The sequence below is a fragment of the Artibeus jamaicensis genome, unplaced genomic scaffold (genome assembly GCF_021234435.1).
Source record: "Artibeus jamaicensis isolate MK-2021 breed Jamaican fruit bat unplaced genomic scaffold, CSHL_Jam_final scaffold_1031, whole genome shotgun sequence".
NCBI classification, from domain to species: Eukaryota; Metazoa; Chordata; class Mammalia; order Chiroptera; family Phyllostomidae; genus Artibeus; species Artibeus jamaicensis.
Window position 1 is genome coordinate 7,931,873 of NW_026522026.1, and position 24,522 is coordinate 7,956,394.

At 47.5% G+C, this 24,522-nt stretch overlaps 1 protein-coding gene and 1 long non-coding RNA gene across 6 annotated transcripts; one reads left to right on the plus strand and one right to left on the minus strand.

Moving 5' to 3' along the window:
* The first annotated feature begins 889 nt into the window (after positions 1–889).
* PRDM8 (PR/SET domain 8) lies at positions 890–18,445 on the plus strand. Of its 5 annotated transcripts, none has more exons than XM_037155665.2 (8): positions 890–2,071; positions 3,165–3,333; positions 3,495–3,616; positions 11,458–11,717; positions 12,706–12,842; positions 15,021–15,241; positions 16,148–16,379; positions 16,772–18,445. In XM_037155665.2, exons 6-8 carry the CDS (start codon positions 15,023–15,025, stop codon positions 18,400–18,402), a joined length of 2,082 nt encoding a protein of 693 aa, XP_037011560.2. In that variant the 5' UTR covers positions 890–2,071; positions 3,165–3,333; positions 3,495–3,616; positions 11,458–11,717; positions 12,706–12,842; positions 15,021–15,022; the 3' UTR covers positions 18,403–18,445. The 5 variants fall into 5 exon arrangements, with proteins under 5 accessions (XP_037011560.2, XP_053511678.1, XP_053511677.1 ...); XM_053655703.1 differs by having other exon boundaries at positions 11,537–11,717; XM_053655702.1 differs by lacking the exon at positions 890–2,071 and having other exon boundaries at positions 2,827–3,333; positions 3,495–4,800.
* LOC119057041 (uncharacterized) lies at positions 13,296–22,673 on the minus strand. The gene is made up of 3 exons (XR_005083991.2): positions 22,381–22,673; positions 14,367–14,555; positions 13,296–13,727 (listed from the first exon to the last, which is right to left on the minus strand). It is a non-coding gene; the product is annotated as an uncharacterized LOC119057041 (long non-coding RNA).
* Positions 22,674–24,522: the final 1,849 nt, after the last annotated feature.

Below are 24,522 nucleotides of genomic sequence, written 5' to 3' on the forward strand. Positions count from 1 at the left end.
AGGACAAAGCTAAAAGACCACCTCCCCGGGCGCCCTGCGCGCACCTGACGTCTCTCTAATCCCTCAGCGATGGGGGGTGCTCCCACAGACCCTCTGCTGGCCCCCGTGCAGGGCATTAGACCCCCGAGAGCACATTTCGTAAGCTCCCAGCACAAATCCCCTCGGAAACATTAATCAGAACCAACAGTAAATGCAAAATGTGTGTTTATGCCTTGTCTTTCTTTTAATCCAGAACGTAATTCTGGAAAGCAGCAACAGACAGGGGCTCTGTTAATCCCTTACACAAGGAAATGGAAGCTGTGACCTACTAGACTCTTTTCTTGCAATTTCACGAGGAATTAGTCTCACTAGAAGCATGTTCAAAGACAGAAGGAAAACTGTGAGAGAGACTTGGGGCTCGTTAGCCCAATAATGGGGTTCATTTCAATCCAAAGGCGCTCCGGAAGTGGAGTGGATCACTGGCCAGGAGTCCTGAAATTCCGAAGCAGGAGCGGAGTGCGCTTTGGGAGGGCGGGGAGCAGGCGCTTAGTGAGTTAGGAGCCCTAGAGGAAACCCAGTTCTCTCTGCTCCGCAGGCTTCGTATCTAAGTGACCTAATCTGGGGACTGCCCCCTTGCCAGGATTCTAGAGCGGGAGCGACCCACCCGCAAGACACTCTGAGGCCTGTACATAGTACTTGAGATTTTTCTATCATGTCCTTCAATCAATCATATTTCTATTCTCCCATTTTATTCAAAACCATCTTCCAGTTTCCTCATAATCATAATTTGCACCATTGCCTTTTATCTTTGATTAATTAGGAAATCGAGAAAGATAATGAAAGGTCATGCCAATAAATTAGCTTTAGAAACCAACGGACGGATGTCTGGAGCAGCTGTGTGGGTGGGCACTGCCCACGGAGGCTGGCGGGGTGTCGCCTCCTGTGCTGCAGTTTGGGCTAAGTGGAGAGATCCGCTCCAGAACAAACCCAGTGGGGCCGAGACTTTTCACCATCAGAGCCGGAGAGCCTTCTGTGAATTTCAGCTTTTCCTGTTTGAGTCTAGAAAAGGGGAGAGGAGAGATCTTGGGGTAGGGTGAGGGCAAGACTCTGGATCTTTCGAAGAGGCGTGCCTTCTGGCCTAAAAATCCTATGTGGGACAGGTCTGTTTCTTCCGGACATGGGAAGTTAGGTTTACTTTTTTTGCAACCTTTCCTTCCCTCTCCACTAGCCTATCAGTAGGGTAGAAGGAAGGGAGAGGGGGAGAGAGAGAGGAAGAGAAAGAGATTGGGTGATTCTGTTATTCCCATTAGATCAGTTTCTCCCTGGCCAAAGAGGAGGAAGCTTGCAACATGGAGCTGCTCCTGTTGTGGCAGAGGTACTGGCAGGTTCTGGGGTCACCCCCCACCCCAAGCCCCATAGCCATGAAATCGATCATGCCTCCCAGACGGCTGAGAGAGAGCACTTTGCCACTCCTCACAGTTTCGTCCAAGCCTCTTAAGCTTTCAATTGAAAACCAATTAAAGGTTTCTATAAATCTGTTAGCTCTCCTTTTATCTGGAGACCCCTGATGCATGCGATATTGCCCTTTAGATGCCTCTTCCGTGTTTTGTTTTACAATTGTTGTATCAATATAATGCCGTCTTTCTTCCCCTGTCTCTATAGATACAGATACACAAGGAAAGCCAAAGCTATTCAGTCTCCTCGTTTGTCCAGCCGCCGAACAGTGGTGCCCTTTCTCTGCTGCTGCTTTCCCTGCTTCGGGAGCAGCAGTCGTGGTAGAAGCAGATGGCTACTGATTGGGGGAGCTTTGTGGCTGTAATACTGAATACTTTATGGAAAAGGACTTTATCGTGCTCCATTGGGCAGACGAACAAGGGGATGAGATTTATGGCCAGGAAAAAGAAATCTTTTCCAAGCTGTGTCTCCTTCTCACAGTTTCCTCCTTTGCCTGGGGCTCACAGCACTGAGGAATTGGTCTTACTTTTTTTATTATTCTTTCTGCTAACAGTGCTGTTTGGTCAGAGTCTGAGAAGACAGGAGACTAAAAGCCAGAAGTTTATGAAAAACACCTTAGATCAGTGATTCTCAACCAGTAAGCCACAAAATTTTTTAAAACATGCAATATGTGACTATTTAGTCAGGGGCACTGACCTCTTTTCCCTTTGAGTGTCAAATGAAAAAAGTCAACAGCCAATGCAACAATAGCCATTTGGTGTGAATGAATCAAAATTATACCTATTTTTGGTCAGATAGGCAAAAATATAGTTTCCGGTGTGCCACAGAATTTTAGTAATTAGTTTATGAGTGCCATCAGATGAAAAGGGTTGAGAACCATTTCCTTAGATTGCTGTTGCTGTATCAGCATTCTCTGCCCTCAGAAAAAAAGCAGAAGAGTCAGTTGAACACTGTTGGGGGGGGGGCCAGGTTTCCTGGATGTCCTGTTAGTTGTGAGGAAAACACCATCACTCATTATCCTACTGTAGATGGAGAACAAAAGAAAGATGTAAGTGCTCCCATCAGAAAAGTCAGAAGACACCGGTATTGAAGGAGCGAGGCAGTGATGAGGCATGTGCTGTAAATATGCTTACCCACTCTGAAAGGGCCTGAGTTGTAAGGATAATTAAGGATGTCCATTAACGTAACCATGGTTTTTTTCGGACTATAAGACGCACCTTTTCCTCCACCCCCAAAATTTGGGAGAAATAATGGTTGTTAATGCTGCTGTTGAATTGCATATATTTACATCAGTGAAATATTGTGTTATTTATGTTATTAAATATTTTACCACATTTTTTGCTTCAAAAATTTTTTTTCCTATTTCCTCCTCGAAAACCTATGTGTGTCTTATAGTCCAAAAAATATCGTAAGTGTTTGGGCTCCAAACTGAATTTCCAAGCTTTGGGGCACATACAGATTCCACCCCTCCACTGGAGGCCTATTCACCATGTCCGGGGCCATGACATAAAGATACACAGAAATGCTCCGAATATGCCTACTGCTGGCCAAGCACAGAAATGGAAACTAATCCAAGGCTGGGTCTTCCGCTCTACTTCACACTGACTCTTTGTCTCCTCACTATGTGAATATGTGAAGTGTCATTTTTGACAGAAGAAACACTTGTCGAACACCTTCCATATTCTAAGTTCCATTCCTCTGCCTTTCCTATTCTTTTACCTTGTCGCTAGAAATTGAAGAGGGAAGGACAGAAGAGGCATGGAGCTTCCAGAAGTGGAAGCTCTAACTTTCTGCTGCAAGCTACTCTTCCCAGGCCTGTGCACACTGCCACCCCACATATTGGCATGCACCTCTGCACATCCTTTCTCTCTGAAGAAGAGAAAAAATGGAGCACAAAAGGTACAATTTAAAAATTGTATTTACCCAGCATTTCAAAGTGGCAGGCACTAAGATGCTTTAAATAACTATTTTGGCTCTAACTCTCTGCTAGGCTGAATGCACTGCCATACTTACTGTATTTAATTCTTATGACCTTTTGAGTTAAGTATTATTATCCCTAGGTCACAGATCCACTTCCTTCAGAGGAAGCAGAAGTGCAGAGTGGCTGATGAGCCCAAGCAAGCAGTCCAGCAGATATGTGAACCCAGGCTTGTCCTTGCAATGCTCTTAGCCACCGTATGAGGTAAATGTTTTTTTCTGTTTTACAAGTGAGGGAACTAAAACTTCAGACCGGGTTGGTGATTTGCTCCAAGACACACAGCTAGTAGACTGCGGACTTGAGTTCAAACCTGTTTCAGATTCCAAATTGCTTGCTCTCAACCGATTGCCTCTGGGAGCCTTCAGGAGAAAGGTCAATGAGGATCCCACACTTGACCCCCGTCCCAGGTCTCCTGCCTGGGCCAGACATTCCAGGCCTGAGGTGATAGTAAACCGCCTTGCTCCGGGCTTCGGCTGCGGCAACGTGGGGCTCTCCGCTGCAGCACAAGCCGGGGCGCGGGTGTGGTCCGCTGGGCCCACAATGCCCCGCGCAGAGCCGTAGGCGTGCGTCGGAGGCGGGGCTTGGCGGCCGTCGGCAGTGACCGGCCCGGCTCGAAGCCCGGAAGTCCGCGTGGGTGGATGTGGGTTCCCGCGGGGTAGGGCTTGGTCCTGTCCTGCTTCCCGACCCGGGCGTGGGGGGCCGACTGAGGCTGCCCACCCTGATTCCGGGCCTGCCGGCCTCCAAGGGCTGCCGAGCCGCGGTCCCTCGAGGCAGAGGAGGGCCCGCAGCACGCGGAGGCGCCCTCCAGGGCGGACTCCCGCGTCCCCCAGCGCTCTCAGCCCACCCAGGCCTCGGCTCAGTCCTCCTCAGTGGGGCGTTCACGTGCTTCTGGCCCCACAGGCCGCAACGCCTCCGCCCTCGCCGACCTGACTTCCCATTTCCAACGTGGCGCCGCTGCCGGGCCTAACGAACTGCGTTCCAGATCAGGCCGGGGGTAGACGCCCGCTGTGCCAGCCTCCCGGCTGGAAACCACTCGCTCTTCCGTGAAGGGGGAGGGACGAGGCCTTTGGTTGGAACTTGCGGGGGAGCCCTTCCTTAAGCAGGAAACAGGACTCCTGGACACCCTAACGTACTCGTCTCTCCTGCCTTTACCCTCCAGAATCTCCTGACCATCTCCCTAGAAACATCAAGAAATCCTCCACCTTCACGGAAATCCTTGGCCTACCCGTGGCTTTGCACGCGGATGCCCAATACAGTTCCCAAATTTTCTAATGTTTACATTGACATTAGACATTAATTTTCTAATGTCTACACAGCCCAGGCTGTGTAGTAACAGTAATGATAGCCCGTACCGGAATGGGCCTGTGCGGCGCTGTGGTCTGAGCTTGGTAACTCCAACTCAGCCCTCACAGTAACTTTATGGAGAGGGTTTCCTTTATTACCCCGGTTCACACATGGAGGCCTGAGGCACACGGACAGGTTAGCTTCCCTGTGTACCCTCAGGAGTCGGGATTCATTCAAACCCTAGCTGCCTCCTGATGGGAGTTTGCAGCCTGAACCTTAGTCGTTACCCCTTCTCGGTCAGTTCTTCAGACTTACGTTTCTTCACTAAGGTAACTGTGGCCTCTCTGTGATACCCAAGGCCAAAATGAAACTAACCCAGGCTCTTGGAAGTAATCCCCTACCGTCTGCTCAGCAACAGGCTTTCCAAAGTGTGCTCACCACCTCCCACCTTTTTTTTTTTTTCCACCGAGTCCTCACCGAGACCAGGGAGGCAGCTCCCGCCAGCCTAGGTTTACCTGAGGAGAAAGACCAAGGCTGGGAGAGGCTCTGTCTTCCCAGCTAGTGAGAGACAGGAAAACGAGACCCACAACCTGTGAAAGGTGGTTGGGGGACCAGACAGGGGACCTGCGCAGGGGCAAGCGTGGTGGTGGTGGTGGTCAGAGCACAGCTGTTCCTGAAAACCCAGCCCTCGGGACGCCTTTCCTCTGGGAAAGTTGTCGCCTAGCAGGAGGCAAGTTTGACACTTTCCAAGGAGGTGTTAGGAGGTTGGAGAAGGCAGAGAACGTGACTGGCCCTTAAGTGCGCTTAGTCCCTGCTTCGACCTCCGTGGGTCTTGGAGTGTCCAGGGCATACTTCCGCGTGGTCTCTTTCTGCCTCATGTTCGTGATTTGCTCCCGCTGCTTCTAGAAAAGGGACACCCAGCTGAAGGTAGCTTATTTTGTTCTGCCCAGTGGCCTGCTGTGCCAGAGCTCTGCACACTTCGTGAACAATCCCAAACAAATGAAATGGGAGTGGTGTCTATCTTTTCATGATGCTGCTGGGGGGTGCCCTCCCTGGGTCTCTACCAGGGACCTCCTGAGCCTACACTGAAGCCCATCTCTGTCGTTTGGCCTCTGCACGCTTCACTCTGTCGTGGCGCCCTTTACTGAGACGTGAACACCGCAGAATTTAGACGGTCATTGTCTAGGTCTAGCAGTCACTTCTTCCCTTGCCTTTCCTTTCCCCCCAGAAGTTGGGCCCAGACTCCACTGTGAGTGGCTTGGGGGACAGAGCAGCTAATTCAGTCCCCCCAGGTAAGAAAGAGAACTTGCTGCACTCTCTCAGCCAGTTGGTTCTCCCCAGGCTATTAACACAAGTTCAGATGATCTGTGCTTGTCTGGCAACATTAACTTCCTAGGGTCTAAGGTAAACTGACTCTAGAATAGATAATGCTGTGAGGCATCTGTTCTCACGCACTAGGTCCTAGATACAAAAATCATATGTAGAAAGCATATTCTGTAGAACTCTCTTCAGTTTTGCTTCTCCAGAACTAACTGTTCTCTCCTATGACTTCACACAAACTATTTTCTCAAAACCATCTTACACAAAAACATGGGGAAAGGAGCAATGACTACCTTATGGACCTGAGCCAGAAAAATGACACATCCAAAAAGTTATTTTTTAATTGCTACCCTCAATAATAATCACCCTCAACCTTCACACATGGGACTATATCTAATCAGGTATAAACTTGTTCAGGCCTAAATTGAATTCTAGGCCTTCAAAAAGTCTTAACATCTAGGTCTTCATATGCAATATGTTTATTCTTATATGACTTAATTTGACAATTCTGGATATTTATTTTTTAAATATGGGTTTCCTTAAAACTTTAAAGGAGATTATTAATGTCTTGGTTATCTTTATGTTGCATTACCAGATGGCTACCAAATCAATCAGAGAATTGGCTTTTCAACCAGTAAGTTCAAGAGAACAAATATATTTTGATCCCCTGCCTATTGTTTCTGCCACTTTAAAATATAGGTACAGGGTGAAGAGAGGGTAGTAAACAGGAAAGGGGGCCAAATATATGATGATGGAAAATGATTTTACTTTGGGTGATGGGCACACAATGGAATATACAGACCGTGTATCATAGAAATGTATATTTGAAATCTATATGATCTGATTAACAAATGTCACCCCAATAAATTTAATAAATAATAAAATAAAATATAGGTAGTGTTATTTATAGTAATCATGCTATTACTATTGTATGTGACAAGTTGATCTTGGAATTCTTTAAGAGACCACTTCTCCAAGTATTAGAATTGAAGAAAGACTTAATTTTGGTAGTTTTTACTTGCTTATGAAATCTGTTAAAAGGCTGTTGACTTTCTATGCAGTGTTTGGGGATACAGTCTCCCACTGATGCTACAGTAATAGCCCTGGATTAAACAATGAAATTTGCAATTTATTTGAACTGAAATCATGAACAATGGTTTCCACTCAAACAGTGCAGTTTGCAATATGACCAGAGGGGCACTTTGGGTGTGAGAGCATAGTTTTTGAAGAAATAAGCTATATTTCCAAGGCTCTCATAAAGCAATGTGAATCACCACTGTGTGGTAACTACTTGATATCTACTCCCACAAACCCTTTTCATTTCTTTTTTGCCTCTCTTTTCCTTGGAGAAAATTAATCAGGTATCTGTCTCTCTCTGGCTTCAGGGAAATATGCCACGGACAGATTCCAAGCTAGAATGTCCTGGTATGTTCTGCCTAGACCCCATCCTGGGAGAGGAATGGTTTATGCTGCTCATCTCCCAGCAGTCCAATTTACAGTCTAAGTCCACACCTCAGAAGGCAAGCTGAGTCCAGGTGCTGGGGAACCTACCCACACTGGGGTCCACACTGTGTGTCAATCGCCTATCTCTTTTTAACTCAGGAGTTACCCAGAGCCTAAAATGGAGAGGAAATGCGGTGAAACCCAGGTACTGAGTGTGGGGATTATATCCCTCTTCCTGGTTGTTCAAAGAAATTTAATGTACAGCCTCTCAACTTGATGACGTTCCTAAGGCCTAGAGTCAGTTTTCCTCAAAATGTGATGTTCCTTTCCATTTTCTATTGCTAGACACCCCTGGGTTCCCAATCTGCCTGGAAAGCCCATCCAGGAGGGTTAGGAGGCCCAGAATGACTGCCTGTGGCGCTGCCTACATTTACTTCCTCCCACTCTCCTCCCACTACGAGGTCTGTTCAAGGACTGCAGTGTCTGACTATGGAAAAACTTTGTAATCTGCAGATTTGACAGAAAACCTTGCCAGCTCTCTAGATATTCATCTGGGAAGGGATATAAAAGCTGAGAGAACTCAGGGGGTCAAGATTCTGGGTACTGGATTGATCGCAGGTCAAAGACAGGTGGGCCTGAGGCATCAATTTTGGATCTGTGGTAGTTGCCTTTAATGTCACCTCAGTTGCTAGCCCTGCTGAAATTTATACTCAGAAGCCATTAAGTGTGCTGACTATAATCCAGATCCAGGAGAGAAAATGAATTACACAAAGTTCTCAAAGACCATTCGGCTTGCAGCTGAATTCCAGCAGAGTGTCGGGTAGAACTTGAGAACCCATAGAGAGAAGGTTTTGAACTTGAGAAAGGCAGGTTATAATCATAAGAACAGCAGCAGTTCTAATGGTAGTAGCATCCGCAGCATTAAAAACAGCTCCCATTTATTGGAAAACAGGAAAAGCTGAAGAGAAAAAATGTGAGTTAGGAGTTGGGAGCCTAGGGTCCCTCCCTCACAGGCTCTAGAAGTATCTATCCTTAAGTCTCTTGCTCACCCAGAACCAGTCTGGGAAACACTCACTGATTTCTCACTTGATGAACCAACAGTAATACTTAATGTAAGGAATAGGTCCAAACTGAAATTGCCAAGTGTATTTATTTATTTATTTTTAAAAAGTATCTCCAATCCTACCCTGCAAATCTGTCTCTTCTTGCCCCTAAGTGATTCCTCAGAAACTTAAATTCTCCATGGTGAGGCTGTGAAGTCCCATTATCTTCCTCCCTCAATCCTTACCATCCCTTCCAGAGATGTCCTTTTAGGAAAATTATAAGCGTAGGAAAAAGTCTCCATTGTCTGCTTTCTTAGTATCTCTCTTGACTTCCAGTGTGTTCTTCCTTCACCGTGATAAATATGTGTCAACAAAACCTTTGCTGGTGTAGAGCTTTGGAAATGGGATTTTAGCAGAGGGTAAAATAGGACCTAGAAAAGGATAAAGAAAATGTGTGTTCATTCTTATAGGGTAATAATCTAAGTGGGTTATTCTCAGAGACTTTATCTGTCTCCCATCACAGAGGTTGAGATATTTTGGGCCCCATTTCTCTACCCTGGGAAGAGAAAGGACATATGTGTTGTAATACTCTCTAAGAATCAGATTTCCTTTCTTACCCTTTCTTCATCTTCTCACTTAGGTCATAAAAGTCACCACTCAAGAATCATTCATTCATCACCCTTCTCTCCAAAAACAATACTGCAGTTGCCTACACATATATTTTTACCATAACTGCCGGAAGCCTTGCTAAAGTGGAGTTAGGTAAACATACCCTCACTCTTCATTGTCATCACTCTAACTATTTAATTGGATATAAAACCCCAGGGAAAAGAGCTCCACATATATGAATAAACCCATTGTTCCATGTGAATTAAATAAAAACTATTGACTGAGGTGTGCTTTTACAGCATTGTTTAAGGCTAAATAAATGCCTCGAGCCTTCATGTAGTATCAGTGAATTCCAAAAAGTAGTAATGCAGAGTAATTTCAAAGTAGTTTATGCACGATTTTAGCCCATAAATTTCTAGAGAAATAAACACAGTTTGTAGATTTTTAAGCTCCTATCAATGATTGTCATTTACACCATTTATATTACCAAGCAAATATGTATCACTTAAAATACTAGAAAACCCTCAAAATAGGAATTTCTAGCTTAATCTTGCCCAGATTTGCTTTTTCATTATGTCAGTCATTTAATACATAAGAGAAATAATTGATTGGATTAATAAAATGTTAGAAAATCTTTTATTTGGGATTTTTTCTGAAATTAATAGGGGAAATCTAATCATGGGAGCAGAAAAATGAAACAGACAAAATGTCATCTAATGGTCACCTTCTCAAGACATCCCTTCCCTTTTTGATGTATAGAATCTTAGCTATTTTCTGCTTGATATTTGGAAGGGCAAGCTCCTCCACTCCCAACTTAAGTGTAGGAAGCATTCTTTATTTTATACAAACTGGAGTCTAGGTTTCAGTACCCCAAAGGAGACATAGTCTAAGACGTGACCTTTATGTGTAAGGAGGGAAAACCCAGGGTAAAGAAAAATGCCTTCCATTTAAAGTTTAAGGTTTTCTAGAATGTCCACATTCTGGAATAGATGCTTTTATATTTAGAACATGTACTAGAAAAGAATTTTAAGTGGCCTGCATGGGCAGATGATTTTTCCTGGGAAAGGCAAACTTCCTGTTCTCTAAATAACAGCAAAAGGAGGCTCTAAGGAACGTTCTGTTCAACAGTTTAATGGAATTCGGTTTGAGGACACGCTCCCCAAAGCCCACACATATACCTCCCTGTGCTTTGTCAGACTGCAGTTTCCAAGGGACCACAACTCTCTTGTGGTTACTTCTTTATCCAGATCTTGTTTACACCCGTGCCTCCTTCTTTATCCTTCTCTCCTTCTCTGAATTCAGTTAAGTGTTTGGAGACTGTTTTCCCACCTTGTGGATTATTTTTGAGAAGTTTGAGGCAATTCTTTGATGTTGCTTTGCTAATCCTCATCCCCTTTCTTTAAACAAGAGATGGAGGGTGACAAGGCGGGTGGGAGGGAGAAGAGGGGGAGAGAGGTGAATGGAACATCGAGTCCTAAGACAATTGGTAGCCAAATGCAGTGATTCTCATATGCGGACTGTGAGAGCCCTCAGCTTTGTGCTTTGGTCATTACATGGGTTTCCTGTAGCCAAACCATGTAAAGGTGTTCACACATATATAAAGAGAAATGACATATATAAAGAGAAATGATATGTGAAGACAACCGCAGTTTGAAAGTTTTCGTGGGAAAACCAGTAGCTAACCTGAAAATTAAGGGAGAATTACCTTCACTCTCCCACCCCTCAACCCCCGCCAAAATATAGGGATTTTTCAGCCCTACTTTTCTGGAGTCCCAGCTAATCCTAGGCAACGTTGGCTGGCTGGCTGTATCTGATAGGAAGGATTGCAAATTTATTTGCGGGAGCTGAGCAGGGGCTGTTGAAATGTGAAGGGGAGGAGAGACACAGACAGACAGACAGACACACACACACACACACACACACACACACACACACAGGGAGACAGACAGAGAGACAGACCGAGAGACCGAGACCAGGGAGAAAAGAACTCACTTTTCCTGGCTTTCTTGGACCGTGCGCGCCAGCAAGGAGTGGCTGTCAGAGCCTCGCTGCCGGGTTCCAGAGGGAGGTCTCCAAGCTGCGAGAGGGAATCAGACTAACACCGTGAGCACCTTTTTCCTTTTAAGCTGCTCTTTGCCAACCCACAACCCACTACTTTATTTCAACACTGGATAAAAATAAGGATGTGTTCTCTCCTCCTTAAATTGTGTGGCTTCGTCCAGTTTCGCTGGCTACACATCCGGCGTATCCTAAAGCTAACCAACTGTCCTCTTCCATGTAAGGTTTTGTGGGTGGGGCTGGAGGAGTAGGACGGTCTATACCACTCAAGGGCCTTTCTTCCCATAGGATTAGAGAGTTTAACGGCGAAAAAAAAAAAACAAAACCCCGAGAACTCGCCAGTGAAAATGTGTTGCGGCTCCAGTAGGAGTCAACTTTCAGGTTCTTAAAGACCTCAAGTCATTAGCTCCAGCCCCTGCCCTAAAGGGGCCAGTCAACACCTCTGAAGTGGCCTAGCGCGCAACACCAGGCTCCCGAGGCGGCAGCGGTGACTCCATCCACTCTTCTACCACCGTATGGACCTGAAGAGCTCCCCGGAGCACATCTCGGTAATAATTTTTACAATGACACCCCCCCCACACCCAGAAGTCTTAGTATGTGGGCCTCCTCCAAAATAGGCCCCCTCCCTCCGGGACTACGCAGAATGCGTGGGGCAGAGGGCGGGAGAGCGGGGATGGCTGGAGTGTACAGTAACCTAGGTTCATCCCGCCCATCTGTCTCTCACCCCTTCCCCCGCCCAGGTGTTTGTGTCCTGGGGCCAGACGAACTCTGTATATCCCCTTAGGAAGTCTGGCAGCGTTCCCACTTTATTGTCCGTGCTCCACCTCCAGCTCCACAGAAAGACCGTATCAAGTTCTCACCAAAGCGCATCCTTTCTGAATCTTGCTTGGAAGGGCTCGGTGGAGTGAGGGCTCCTGGAGAGAGCTGGAGCTGTCTGATCAGCCCCAAGCAACTAGCTGGGTGAACCAGCGACGCCTCAATGGCCAGACAATCCCTTGGGGCTAATCTGAAAACCCCTCCCCAGCACAAATCTCAGACTCCGGAGATGCGCGTGGGCTCCGCACCCTCACTGAGTGGCCACCTTTTTGTCAGAGGTTCTCCAAGTGCCAGGGGAAACGGGAAAAGGCTATTTCCACTTCTGATACTTCCCTTTAGGACCTACAAACAGATTTCCCCCTTCCTACCAGTCCCAGAGGGTCGATGCTTTAGGAGAAAAAGGACCAACTACGCTCAGAGAGGCGTTGCCACTTAGGGAAGGAGCTCAGGACCTGCGGGTAGACAGCAGTCTGGAGAGAGACCGCTTCCAGGCAGGCAGCGCCGGAGGGAGCGCCCAGCCCAGCAAAGAGTTAAAGGGAGGGGACGTGGGCTGTCACGCGTCATTGGGCAGATTATGTGCAGCAAACAAAAAGTGTGTGTCTGCGTGCCAGTCAGTCACTGCATCGGGTCCATCTGTACAACTCATTCTCTCTCTCTCTTTCCTCTTACTCTCCCCTCCTTTCGCTCTGCCCATCTCTCCATCCCTCCTTCCCCTCTCAGGCAGCGCCTACTAGACAGCAATACCAACACCTCTTGACATGGAAATACACTGATACAATAGGCAAAAGAAACAGTCGATAGCATCTCTCGGTTCCAGGTGGCGTTATTTGGCCGATTCTATCCTGACCTTATTCCTGGTAAGTCTCTATTTGCATTGATGGTGAAGGGGGATGGGAGGAAGGCTGGTTTCGTAGGAAGAGTGGAAAATTTTCTTCTCCGTTTCCTTAGTATCCAGAAAGGGGGGGGGGGGATAATTGTAGAGGGGATCTCTGCTGCCAATAAGATTATACAAAGGGAGGAGCTGGTGGAGAGCACTTTGCCCGAGAAGCAAGCGACTGGGGCGCGCGCGACCGCCAGACAATGCCTGCTTCCAGGGGAGGGCGAGCGGCCGGCGGCAGCGCAGCGAGCTCAGCCGGCTCGGGGAAGGTGCCCCGGCGGACGGGAACTTGGGCCCGGGAAGAGGATGCTGAGCTGTGAAAGGTTGGGTGGCAAAGTCCACCGCGAGCGGGCGGGCGAGCCCAGGCTTTGGTCTCGCCCTGCGATGACTGTGACCGGCTCGATGCTCCTGGCCTTCGCCTCGGAGACGCGATCCCCTATTAGCGTGGTGCAGCGAGGACCTTTTCACCGTATTGTTAGGTAAAACTGCATTTTAATGATTGTGTCCCTGCTGTTGCCCGACGTGACGGCTCGACATCCCGGCACAATGACACGTTTGTTTGAAAGACACTTTTAAAAGGACGAGAGAAATTGGGGCATAAAACGCCGAGTTGGGGAAATTGAAAAGGACTCCTTTAAAAAGGAGTTGGGAGGTTCTGGAGGATTTAAAAAATATATCTAAAATTTCAGTTGGCGATAAGAAACGCTATCCTGTGTGGGGTAAAAATGTCCAGGGATCAAGTAAGTTTCTACTTCACGGATCTTCCTCTTATTTCCGTCTGGCAGATGCTGCCCAATACCCGACATCTGGGGGGTGTGGCCAAGGGAATGAAAGAAGAGCTGACCAAAGTTCCACGCTCTGTTAGCTGTAAGGGGAAAAAAAGCAGCACCTTGTAATCACATTGGCAAAGTTATTTGGTTAATAGACATTAAGATAAAAATGGGCATTACTAATATTATTCCATAATTAACAAATTCTCAGGAGAAGAATTAGGTTTACTACTTAAATTATGCAAAACATACATGAATCTCTGCCTATGGTGGAATTATTGGGGAAAAACCAACTTGAGGAAATCTTTTCATCAATCAGAAAGAGTGAACAATGCAGTTAGTTCAAAGCCAGTTTAAATTTTAAATAACAAGTTTTTTAAGTGATAAGTATTGTAGGCAGTGTCCAGTGACAAAGGAAAAAAAAGTCGAATGATAGCTTAATAGAGAGCCCTCCATTGGGGCATCACTTTCTAAATTGCTGAGGATTAAACAGCTGGAGTGTCCACTGAGGTCTACTGAAGCGGGGCTGCCCCCTCTTGCCCAGACTGGTCTGCATTTAGGGAGCAGGAATTCACCAGTCATTACACATGCAGTGTTTCACGCAGGGGACACTTCGGACCGGCCCTGTACCTCTTCACTTCATGAGGCACATGTGACTCCACCCCCTTGTATAACAAGGTAACTGGGATTCATCCTCATCCATAAATAAGCACGTTGAGAAAAAAAATAATTACCTCTGCTTGCTGCTTTTAATTAAAGCCTCGGAGGGACAGTGTTGGATTATGGTAATGAGCAGACATGCGTCCTTTCTTGTAGGCTGCAGAGAAAGGTTAGCTGACACGGAATCAGTGGCCCTGACACTCCACTTGAAATCCATTCGCCATGCTTGGCTGTCTCCACCTGTTCGCTAGTGCTGCTCCCCTCTTTGGAAGAAAATGAAATAAAATCAGCTCCCAGGCATTCAGTCCAGTGCATAAGAGAAAAGGAGAGAAGCTCTCTTCCCAACATTGGAAGTTTCAGTGAAGAAAGTGTATAGGCTAGTAAAAAACACTGTTGTTTTTTTCTACCCTCACCGCCCCCAAATCCTGCCCCATCTTCCCCAACTTTACTGCAAAAAAAAAAAAAAATCTTGTCTTCCCTAGCCCTATGCTTTCTCTCTCACAAGCAGTTAGTCTACCTTGAGCTGACATTATTCCAATTTTTTAGTTGGCCTCTTCAAAATATGCCAGATTTAATCTGCCATTGGTTTTATTTATGAAATAAAAGCTATGCGAAAAAGCAGGCAAATTCAAGAAAAATCTGTCGAGTAGTTAAAATGTTCTGTCTGGATTCATAAAGGCAAAAAGAGTAATGTTCTTCACTTTGGTGTCCTGTGTGTCTGTCTCTAGTGATGGAGGATTCAGGCATCCAGCGAGGCATCTGGGATGGGGATGCCAAGGCCGTCCAGCAGTGTCTGACAGATATCTTCACCAGCGTTTACACCACCTGCGACATTCCCGAGAATGCTATATTCGGTCCCTGCGTCCTGAGCCATACTTCCCTGTATGACAGCATCGCTTTCATAGCTCTTAAGTCCACTGACAAGAGAACAGTTCCTTACATCTTCAGGGTAAGTCTTTGCAGATGCTGCTTGGGGCAGGAAGGTAATGACCAGTTGAAAACTGACTGTTATTCTAGTGACAACTGAGACACATTGTGGATGTAGAAATTGCAGTAAAGTGGGTCACCCTGTTTCACACACCAAAAATTGAAAAGGAAAAATTAAACTGAAATAATTGTCAACTGATTTTTCTGGAATAAATGACCAAATCAGTGGCTCAATCCTGGGCTTTCCTGACCATGACGTTGACTCTGGGAGATTTTGGAAGACTGAGGCTATTTGCATAATGAGTACATTCTTTAAGTATGGGAGCATTTGCCTTCCAATATAGGGGTCCCCTTCCCCTAAACATATTACCCTTTCTGGGAGCAGTAGCTAATGCCCAGAGTTTGTATTTGAATAAAAATGTTAATGGTTTGACAATAAAACATCATTAAATCCATATGTTTTAGTGTGGATATAAAAGTCCTTTTCTCATTCTTTCTTTACAAAGAACTAATAATTGTTTCAGTCAAAATTAAAATGAGCGAACGCCAGAAGACAATTTCTGAGATCTAAACTTTTCATTGCCAAAGCAAAGAAAATTCCTCCACATTTTTGTAGTATGGAATAATTTGAATTGGAAGAATTTTCCTCATTTGATGTTCAACCGATATATGAAAACAACGACTTAAATAATCTACATGATTGATCCAGCCTTTCAAAGAGCAATTCTCTTGCCTGCTGGGTACAAACAAGAGGATGGGTTCCAACTTGGGTCAGGTGTTTTTGAATCTTGATCTTAAATAATTCTTTGGAAAAGAGTGAGGTGTAGGAAATGGACCCGGTTCCTCTGGCTTTATTCTCTCTCACAAGAGTCTCGCTCCCCAAGCCCCTTCCTTCCTGTATTCTTTCTTTCTTTCTTTTAAACTGTAGGTAGACACCTCGGCAGCAAATGGTTCCTCAGAAGGTCTCATGTGGCTGCGTCTTGTCCAATCAGCCAGAGATAAAGAAGAGCAGAATCTTGAAGCCTATATAAAAAACGGACAGCTGTTCTACCGCTCTCTCCGAAGGATTGCCAAAGATGAGGAGTTACTAGTTTGGTACGGCAAAGAACTGACTGAGTTACTCTTGCTCTGCCCCTCTAGACCCCACAGCAAAATGAATGGTAGGTTGGCTTTCGACCCGCGTGTGGGCCCTTAGCAAACGGGGTGGGGGGCGGGGAGAAATGCAGGGAGCGGCGCTGTCTTACTGTGGCTCCTGGGCGCGTCTTTCCTCTCTTTGGGCCTCTCTTAGGAAGCTTCTGTGATCTAGTCTGTAATGAAGCTGGGGAAGATGGGTAAGGATAAATCGGGGGGACACTTGGCTTAATTACTGCCCTTCCCCCAAATCAGGAGGGAGGTTAGAGCCCCTTTTTTTCAGGCACTGAGGCCTGAGAGGTTCAGGTGGGTTGGTGAAGGGGGTGATGACAAACTGGCCTAGAGACGATCCTGAGTAATCATGTCGTGTGCGTGTGTGCCTGCGCGCGTGTGTGCATCTGTGTGGTGTTTGCTCACTAAGCAGGGTCGTCCCCTTACACATGCCTGGAATGCAGTCAACGTTTCCAGTTTGAGTTCCCCTATGTGGCGCATCTGCGCTTCCGCTGCCCCAAGAGAATTCACAGCGCTGATAGGAGCCCCCAGGACGAACAGGGTGGCGGCGTGGGCACCAAGGATCACGGGGGCGGCGGCGGCAAGGAGCAGCAGCAGCAGCAGCAGCAGCAGCAACAACAACAGGAGGCGCCCTTGGGCCCGGGCCCCAAGTTCTGCAAAGCTGGCCCATTCCACCATTACCCGACCTCCTCCCCCGAGGGCAGTAACCCTCCCGGGACTGGAGGCGGCGGCGGCAGCTCGAAGCCATCCACGGACTTTCACAACCTGGCCCGGGAGCTGGAAAACTCGGGGGGAGGCGGCAGCTGCTCCCCGGTCCGGAGCCTCAGCAGCGGCAGCAGCAGCAGCAGCAGCGGCGGCAGCGGCGTCGGCCACCAGGAGGCGGAGCTGAGTCCCGACGGCAACTCCGCGGGCCCGGGCAAAGGGAAGAGGAAATTCCCGGAGGAGGCCTCGGAGGGCGGCGGCGGCGCCGGCGCGGGGCTGGCGGGGGCCCGAGGCCGCTTCACCGAGCGGCCCCTGTCTGCCTCCAAGGAGGACCTGGTCTGCACGCCGCAGCAGTACCGCGCCTCCGGTAGCTACTTCGGCCTGGAAGAGAACGGCCGCCTCTTCGCGCCGCCCAGCCCGGAGACGGGCGAGGCGAAGCGCAGCGCCTTCGTGGAGGTGAAGAAGGCGGCCCGGGCGCCGGGACTGCAGGAGGAGGCGGCCGCCGAGGGCGGGGTTGCAACTGTCGACGACCAGGACGCGGGCAGCGGCGGCGGCTCCTCCACGCCCGTGGCCGCGTCGCCGGCCAGTGCGGAGAAGCTGCTGGCCCCGCGGCCCGGGGGCCCGCTGCCCGGCAGGTTGGAGGGCGGCAGCCCGGCGCGTGGCAGCGCTTTCACCTCCGTGCCGCAGCTGGGCGGCGGCGGCGGCGCTGGGGGCGGCGCGGGAGCGGGCAGCGCGGGCGGCACCGGCGGCACGGGCAGCTGCCAGGGCGCCGCGTCGGACGAGCGCAAAAGCGCCTTCTCGCAGCCGGCGCGCTCCTTCTCGCAGCTGTCCCCGCTGGTGCTGGGCCAGAAGCTGAGCGCGCTCGAGCCCTGCCACCCCAGCGATGGCGTGGGCCCCACCAGACTCTACCCCGCCGCTCCCGACCCTCTGGCCGTGAAGCTCCAGGGAGCCGCGGACCTGAACGGAGGTTGTGCGGCCCTGCAGGGCGGTGGTGGCGGCCTTCCCAAACAGAGCCCCTTCCTCTACGCCACCGCCTTCTGGCCCAAGAGCTCTGCGGCCGCGGGGCCCCTGCAGCTACAGCTGCCCTCGGCGCTCACGCTGCTGCCGCCCTCCTTCACCTCGCTGTGTCTGCCTGCGCAGAACTGGTGTGCCAAGTGCAACGCCTCCTTCCGCATGACCTCCGACCTCGTGTACCACATGCGGTCGCACCACAAAAAGGAGTACGCCATGGAGCCCTTGGTGAAGCGAAGGCGGGAAGAGAAACTCAAGTGCCCCATTTGCAACGAGTCCTTCAGGGAGCGCCACCACCTCTCCAGGCACATGACCTCCCATAATTGACACGGAAAGGACCGCAGCTTTTCACTCAGCATGTCCACGCACAGCACAGTCAAGCCACCTGTAGGAACAAACACGTGATGGCATCCACCACCTCCTAGTGACCTGAGACATTGCACCCAGAGAGACAGTCACGTCACACACATACTCTCAAACACGTGTGCTCCTCCAGTGATCTCATTCAGATGTTTACCTGCCACCTACACTACGCACACACGCGCGCACACACGGGATGGTGGGTTTTTGATTGGGCGGGTTGTTTGAGGGGTTTTCTTTTGAATGCACGCATTTTCACTTTCCCAAAAACAAAGGTACATTTTTTAAAATGTCATATATTGCAACATATTGATGCATTTGTCATACGTTTCTACTTAAATTATTAAGCACTTACAATTTAGATGTAATAATTGTATGTAAGGGCAAAATTTATTTTAGATAAAAAGTAAAGGAGGAGAATGAGATACTTTCTGCATTTCTTGATGACAATTTGTGTTCTTACGAAAACAAAGTAAAAACGGGGGTCAGCATTCAATCGAAGTTTCCAGGGGGAAGTGCATGTATCATGAAATGATTATGGACTTCAATGAAGAATGTCATCATTATGTAAATATGTATTTCCTTTTAATACAAAGTGTAATTTTGTGCCAGTGAAATGGAGTCTGAATAGTTATGTGTTTCTTTTATCCCTGGAAAGATTTATTAAACTTTATAGATTATCTGGGTATGTTGGATGCTTTGACAATAAATGACTATTTTCTTCAGAGCAATTATTTGGAAAGTTTTTAAATAGACTTTTGTAGCCAAGAACTACACTTTGCAGAGATACCATGTATTTTCACTGCGTCCCTGGAAAGAAGAGATAGCAGGAGAGGGACGGTGAACTCTGCCCCACTTGCATTTATTTACTCTAAGACAATTTTGAGCCCCAAAGAGAGAGGAGTAGGTTTGGTTATTAGCTGGAGAATCTTTAGCTGGAACGCGGTGAGCGTCCTCATGAAAGGACAAAGCGTTTAAGCAGGGACGCCTGCTGCGAAGCTAGCCTGTCCTTGGGACTTCAGTGTTCTTTTCAGCAGCAGGATAATGAGCATCTTCACATGTGACCAGAGACAATTTTCAGGCCTGGATCAGAGAAACCCAATGAAAAACCCACTTAAGTTTCTATTGGTGGTGCCTACGTGGAAGAGTACGTTGTCCTCTAGAACCAGTTGGCATTCTCTCACTACCCATTGAGACCCTACAGAGAGTCTCTTTAGAAACCAAAGTGAAGTGACCACAGTTGTCTGTATTGCAGGGCACAGCTTTCCTTCTAAAGGCTCGAGCAGCTGCACAGCTTCTGGAAAATACTAGTCCTGGAGTCGTACCATACAGAAGACCCTGATACCTTGCCTCCTCTCCCTGTCCTTCCTCTTATGAAAAGTCCCTTTGTATTCTTCATATACTGACAACAGATCTTAGTTAAATGGAGTGTATGTGAGAGTGTGTGGTATACCCAGCAGCCATTAGATGAAAAACAAAGTGGATGACCATCCTTTAGGTATTAGGATGGCATGACCCTAATCCACGGGCATCGTCAGACTCACTCTGTGCATGCTCCAGTGACGGACATGACACTGCATAGACCACAGGTGTTCTTTTCCACTTTCCCCCTTCCCTCACGTCTTGCCAACCCTCCCCTGTCAGATGGAGGACACTTGTGAAGAGGTCTGAAACTTGTACACGTTCTCATTGTAGGCATTCAAAGCTTTTTCCTAAAAGTGTTTTAAAGGCTTCATTATCTTGGGGTGATTACAGAACAAGTTATGATTATGGCAGGGAGCAGGTAAAGACCAGAGGCAGAACAAATAGATGCATCCATGGTGTGACCCAGGTTGGTGAAAATGCAGACTGACTTTCTTAAGATCATCCAACTACTTTTGTGCTATGTATTGTTGAGGCCTGCTCTCACGTCTGCTAGGCAACAGTTGGATACTCTGAAACACTTGTCCCCAGCAATGTGTGATCAGAGCAGCAGTCCAAAATTCCAGTTCCAGCTGCTGTTCAGGACTAGTACAACCCTGCATTATTATCAGCATCATTTGATTTACCTGCATCCTGGTTTTCTCATCTATACAGAGTGCTGTAGGTCCTACAATCTTTAAAGCACTTGTAGTGAGGAATTGATTTTTCTCATGGTTAACCAAGCTCCTATTAAATCTAAAGGGGGCTTTGCAGAGAAAAGAACAAGATTGGTTGTGAAGCAAAACTGATGGCAAGAATTGAGAAGGATATTTGGGGCAAATGGAAAATGGGCTTCAAGAGACCCTTAAATCACACTGCTTTAGGGGGCTGACTAAATTGTCCATGCCTGGAATACTAGTGGATCGCTGAAGAAAGTTTCTTAAAAACAAACAAACCCCAGCTGTCTGGGGCCTAACTGTAAAAACAAACAAACTTGAATGCCCTTTTTTTATGTCCGATCCTTCTGGAATCTCTTTTTCACTACATTGGCTTTACTACCTGTTGGGGATTCAGAAATAAACTCAGGTCTAAAACAATACTGGTTTTTTGATAAGGACTTCCTCATAGTTGGGAATCCCATATTTTGATACACATTGACACTCCCTAAACTTCCCTTGTGTTTTGTTTTGTGTGGTCATTAACGTAATCACACAATCAGGAAGAAAGCCAAACATTGGCTAAGCTACTGCCCGGGTGATCCAGGTAGGTGTGTTGTGCAGACACTTTAGGACTGGGCAGCTATGCCAATCAATCTGCCCAGAAGACCTTTTGGGCAGGAAGTAGTAAGGGAAGAGTGCCCGGAGCTAGTTTTGCCCTCAGCCAAGACAAACTGACAAGTGTTTTATTTTATTCCTCCATTTTCAAGCTTTCGGATGTATCTTAACTCTCTGTGTCTGAATTTTCTCGGATGAGTGTTTCTAAATTCCATAACCCCACCTTCTGCCCAACTGACTGAGGTCGTTGGCTGAGGGCGTGGGCTTAAACGTCTGCGCACAGCTGCAGAAGAAAAAAGGTCACAGGGTCATGCGGACTTGGAGCTACTTTGAAGTCCTGGAGGGTGGCCTGAGCTCCCAGTGCCAAGACCACAGGTCCTAAGTGGGAGAGAGAAAACCGGCTGGTTGTTGCACCAGCATTTGTTGTGTCCCAGGGGCAGAACGTCTGGGACTATAGCGCCGGCCATCTCCAAGCGTGTGCTAGAGCGAACCTGACTCCCTCTCCTCATTTGGAGTTTGTGAGTTGGGGGACATCTGTATTACCCACGATATGCTCAGGGTATAGAGTATGCCCTTAGGCGTGTGGGAACCAGAGGACGCGCATGGAGACCCACGCACATCTTAGCACCAGTTCACAGGCGCTGGAGAACTCAGACCGAAACCGACCCTTCCGGGGAAAATTCCTATGGTCCCGGGCCCACTCCTAGGCTCTGCGGCCCTCTGAGGACCAGAGTCACGACTGTTGCAGTAGCAGCCACGCGTGGACCAGTCCCAAGCCCTGACGTGGGGCAGCCGTCCGTCGCGGAGGAGGGCAGGATGGGGTCAGGGATGGAGACAGTTGTCCACCCGATGTTCGCATTTCCCGCGTCCCACCGGGTGTCTGAACGGCTCAGAACCACCTTTCTGGTCCTCTGCTGAGTTCCACCCCCCAACGCCGCACTTTATCGGCTTAGGCGCCCAGCCCAATGGGCGTGACCCGGAGCGGGAAAACGTTGGACGCCCGGGGCCAGTGTTACCCAGAAAACTGGCCAGGAAGTGCGTCCTCTCCCCACTCTATGGATTGAGCGGCTGTCCTGGGGAGTCCAGGTGTTCCTATCTCTTTCTCCACCTACTACTGCCAGACTCCCCTCCGCTGCGACCTCCGAAGGAAGAGTCTGCGCCTGTCTGCAGGGCCCAGGGCAGGTGTGCGCACGGCCGCTCCCGCCTCCAGTGCGGCCTTCGGCGCTGGGGCCTGCACCGAGACTCCGCTGGTAAACCGACCGACACTTACCCACAGAGCTCCGGACAGGCAGGTAGAAGGATTCGCCTGGAGGGTTTAGATTTTCTTTCTCTCTCTATTTGCCCAATCCCACGCTCTGGAATCAATTTGGCTCTGTCTACGATGTCTTTCGGTTTCTCTTCCCTCAATCCTTCCTCACCTCCATGCTCTCCCATCTTTAGGGACTTTCGGAGCTTTGAGATCGTTTCTGGAGTTTTGTTAACAAACCCCCGTGATGATTCTCAGCCACACAGACCACTCCTATGGTGCTTGAACCAGCCCATCAGGAAATTACATTGTCAATTATCCAGCACTGAGGACCACCTCACGCACCACCCAGGAAGCAAAGAGATGGGCAAAGTGCCAGTGCCCCATACGCACGCGCACACGCAGCCACCTCTTGGCCAGTTCCCCCAGGACAGGAAGTACCAGGTCTGGCTTTTGAACTGATGCACTTTTCGCTTTCCTTGCAAATGTCGTCTTCCTCTGAGGGTGCAAAAATATCTTCAAGGAATGTAGAAAATTTAGTGTGCCCAGAAGCTGAGCTGGGAATGAAGCGAGAAGCTGGGACACCTCTCTTTCCTCTTCCAATGCATTTTGGTAGACAGGTGGGCTATGAGGCCTGGAATGTTGAAACAGAAACGTATGTGTTACTGGTGGGCCCCAGTGCCTTCTGGCTTCGCAGCCTGGGTGGCTGGGAGAAGCGATGCTCTCTGACTCTGCATCGCAAATCGTACTGCTAAGGCAAACTTTGTTTCTCTTACTTTAAATAGAGACTTAAAATTTTTAAGAAACATGTCTATTCTCCAAAACTAGTAGATGAAGAAGCTGAAGAAAAAGTTCTTTTAAAAATTCTTCTTTTTTTTTTTTTATCTCTAGGGTTATGGGTATAGTAAGGAGTCCTACTTGATTAGCTAACCTGGTTATGGAAACTATTATTTCCTTATCCCTTTTCAAGTTGTGTGTGTGTTTGCACATGTACTGGAACATATATGTATGCATATTTGCACACATGGCACATGTCCACATATCTGTATATACTATACACATATATTTACATATACAAATGTACATAACTATTTTAGTACATACACATGTAGACACACAACTGGCAGGCACTATTCTAGTACTTTTTATATGTTGACTCAGTTTAATTCTAACAGCCTACCCAAGAGGTGGACCATGAAGGATCCTACTCCATCATGTTTTAGGATTGTGTGGTTAGTATGGCTGTCACCTTGGAACAGTAGGATGAGAAATAATGGGAGTGTAATGGAAAGACTAGTGGCACCTAAGTCAGAAGACATGCTCCAAATTTTGTGAGCCTTTCATCTATGTGTCTCAGTTTATTGTACTTGAACTTATGAATAAGTTGGACTTATCACACAGCTATGTCTTGCAAAGCAAGTAAAATCACTCATGTAGAACCTTTTCATACTATTATATATGATTGCCTTCCATGTTGGTGAAAGAGATATCGTTTTAGCTGAAACTTATTTTCCTCAACTGATCAGGATGCTCTAGTAATTCTGTAAGAAATCTTTTGTAGTCTTGACTTCCTTTAATGACCTTTGCTCATTCTTAAGCAGAGGTGGAAGTAATAACTGGTTTGCGTTTGTAGAGGTATATTTGACTATTCAGTGGTTCTTCCTAAATATCCCAAACATACAAAAGGGTCACTGAAAAACTATTTAAAAATAAAGTTAAGTAAAACTATAGTCTATTTAAGTAAATGAAGTTTTAATTGCCTTACCTCCTAAATTATAAGTACCATGTATTCTCAGTACTTAAAAATTATAAGCCAGCATAGCACTGGCTGAAGAATATAAAGGGCTATAAGAGAAGTCCTAGGTATAATTTGCCCTGCTGTAGAAAAGATGGTCAAAATGCAGAAGAGTAGCCCCTTTTTCTTCCTGGGTACCATGTAACAAAGGACACCTTGCTTAGAAAGCTATTCTGTGCTCAGTGCTTAAAGAGGACAGATCTGGGTCTGCAGATTATGGCAATTCATGAATGATACTCATCATCAGATAATATCCTTAGAAGGGACCCTTGATTCCAAATCAAGGTGTTTTTTTTCGTGTTTTTCAATAGAGCTTGAGCTATAAATGCATTATTTCATCATATACTTTCCCCTCTTTTAAAATGGAGATT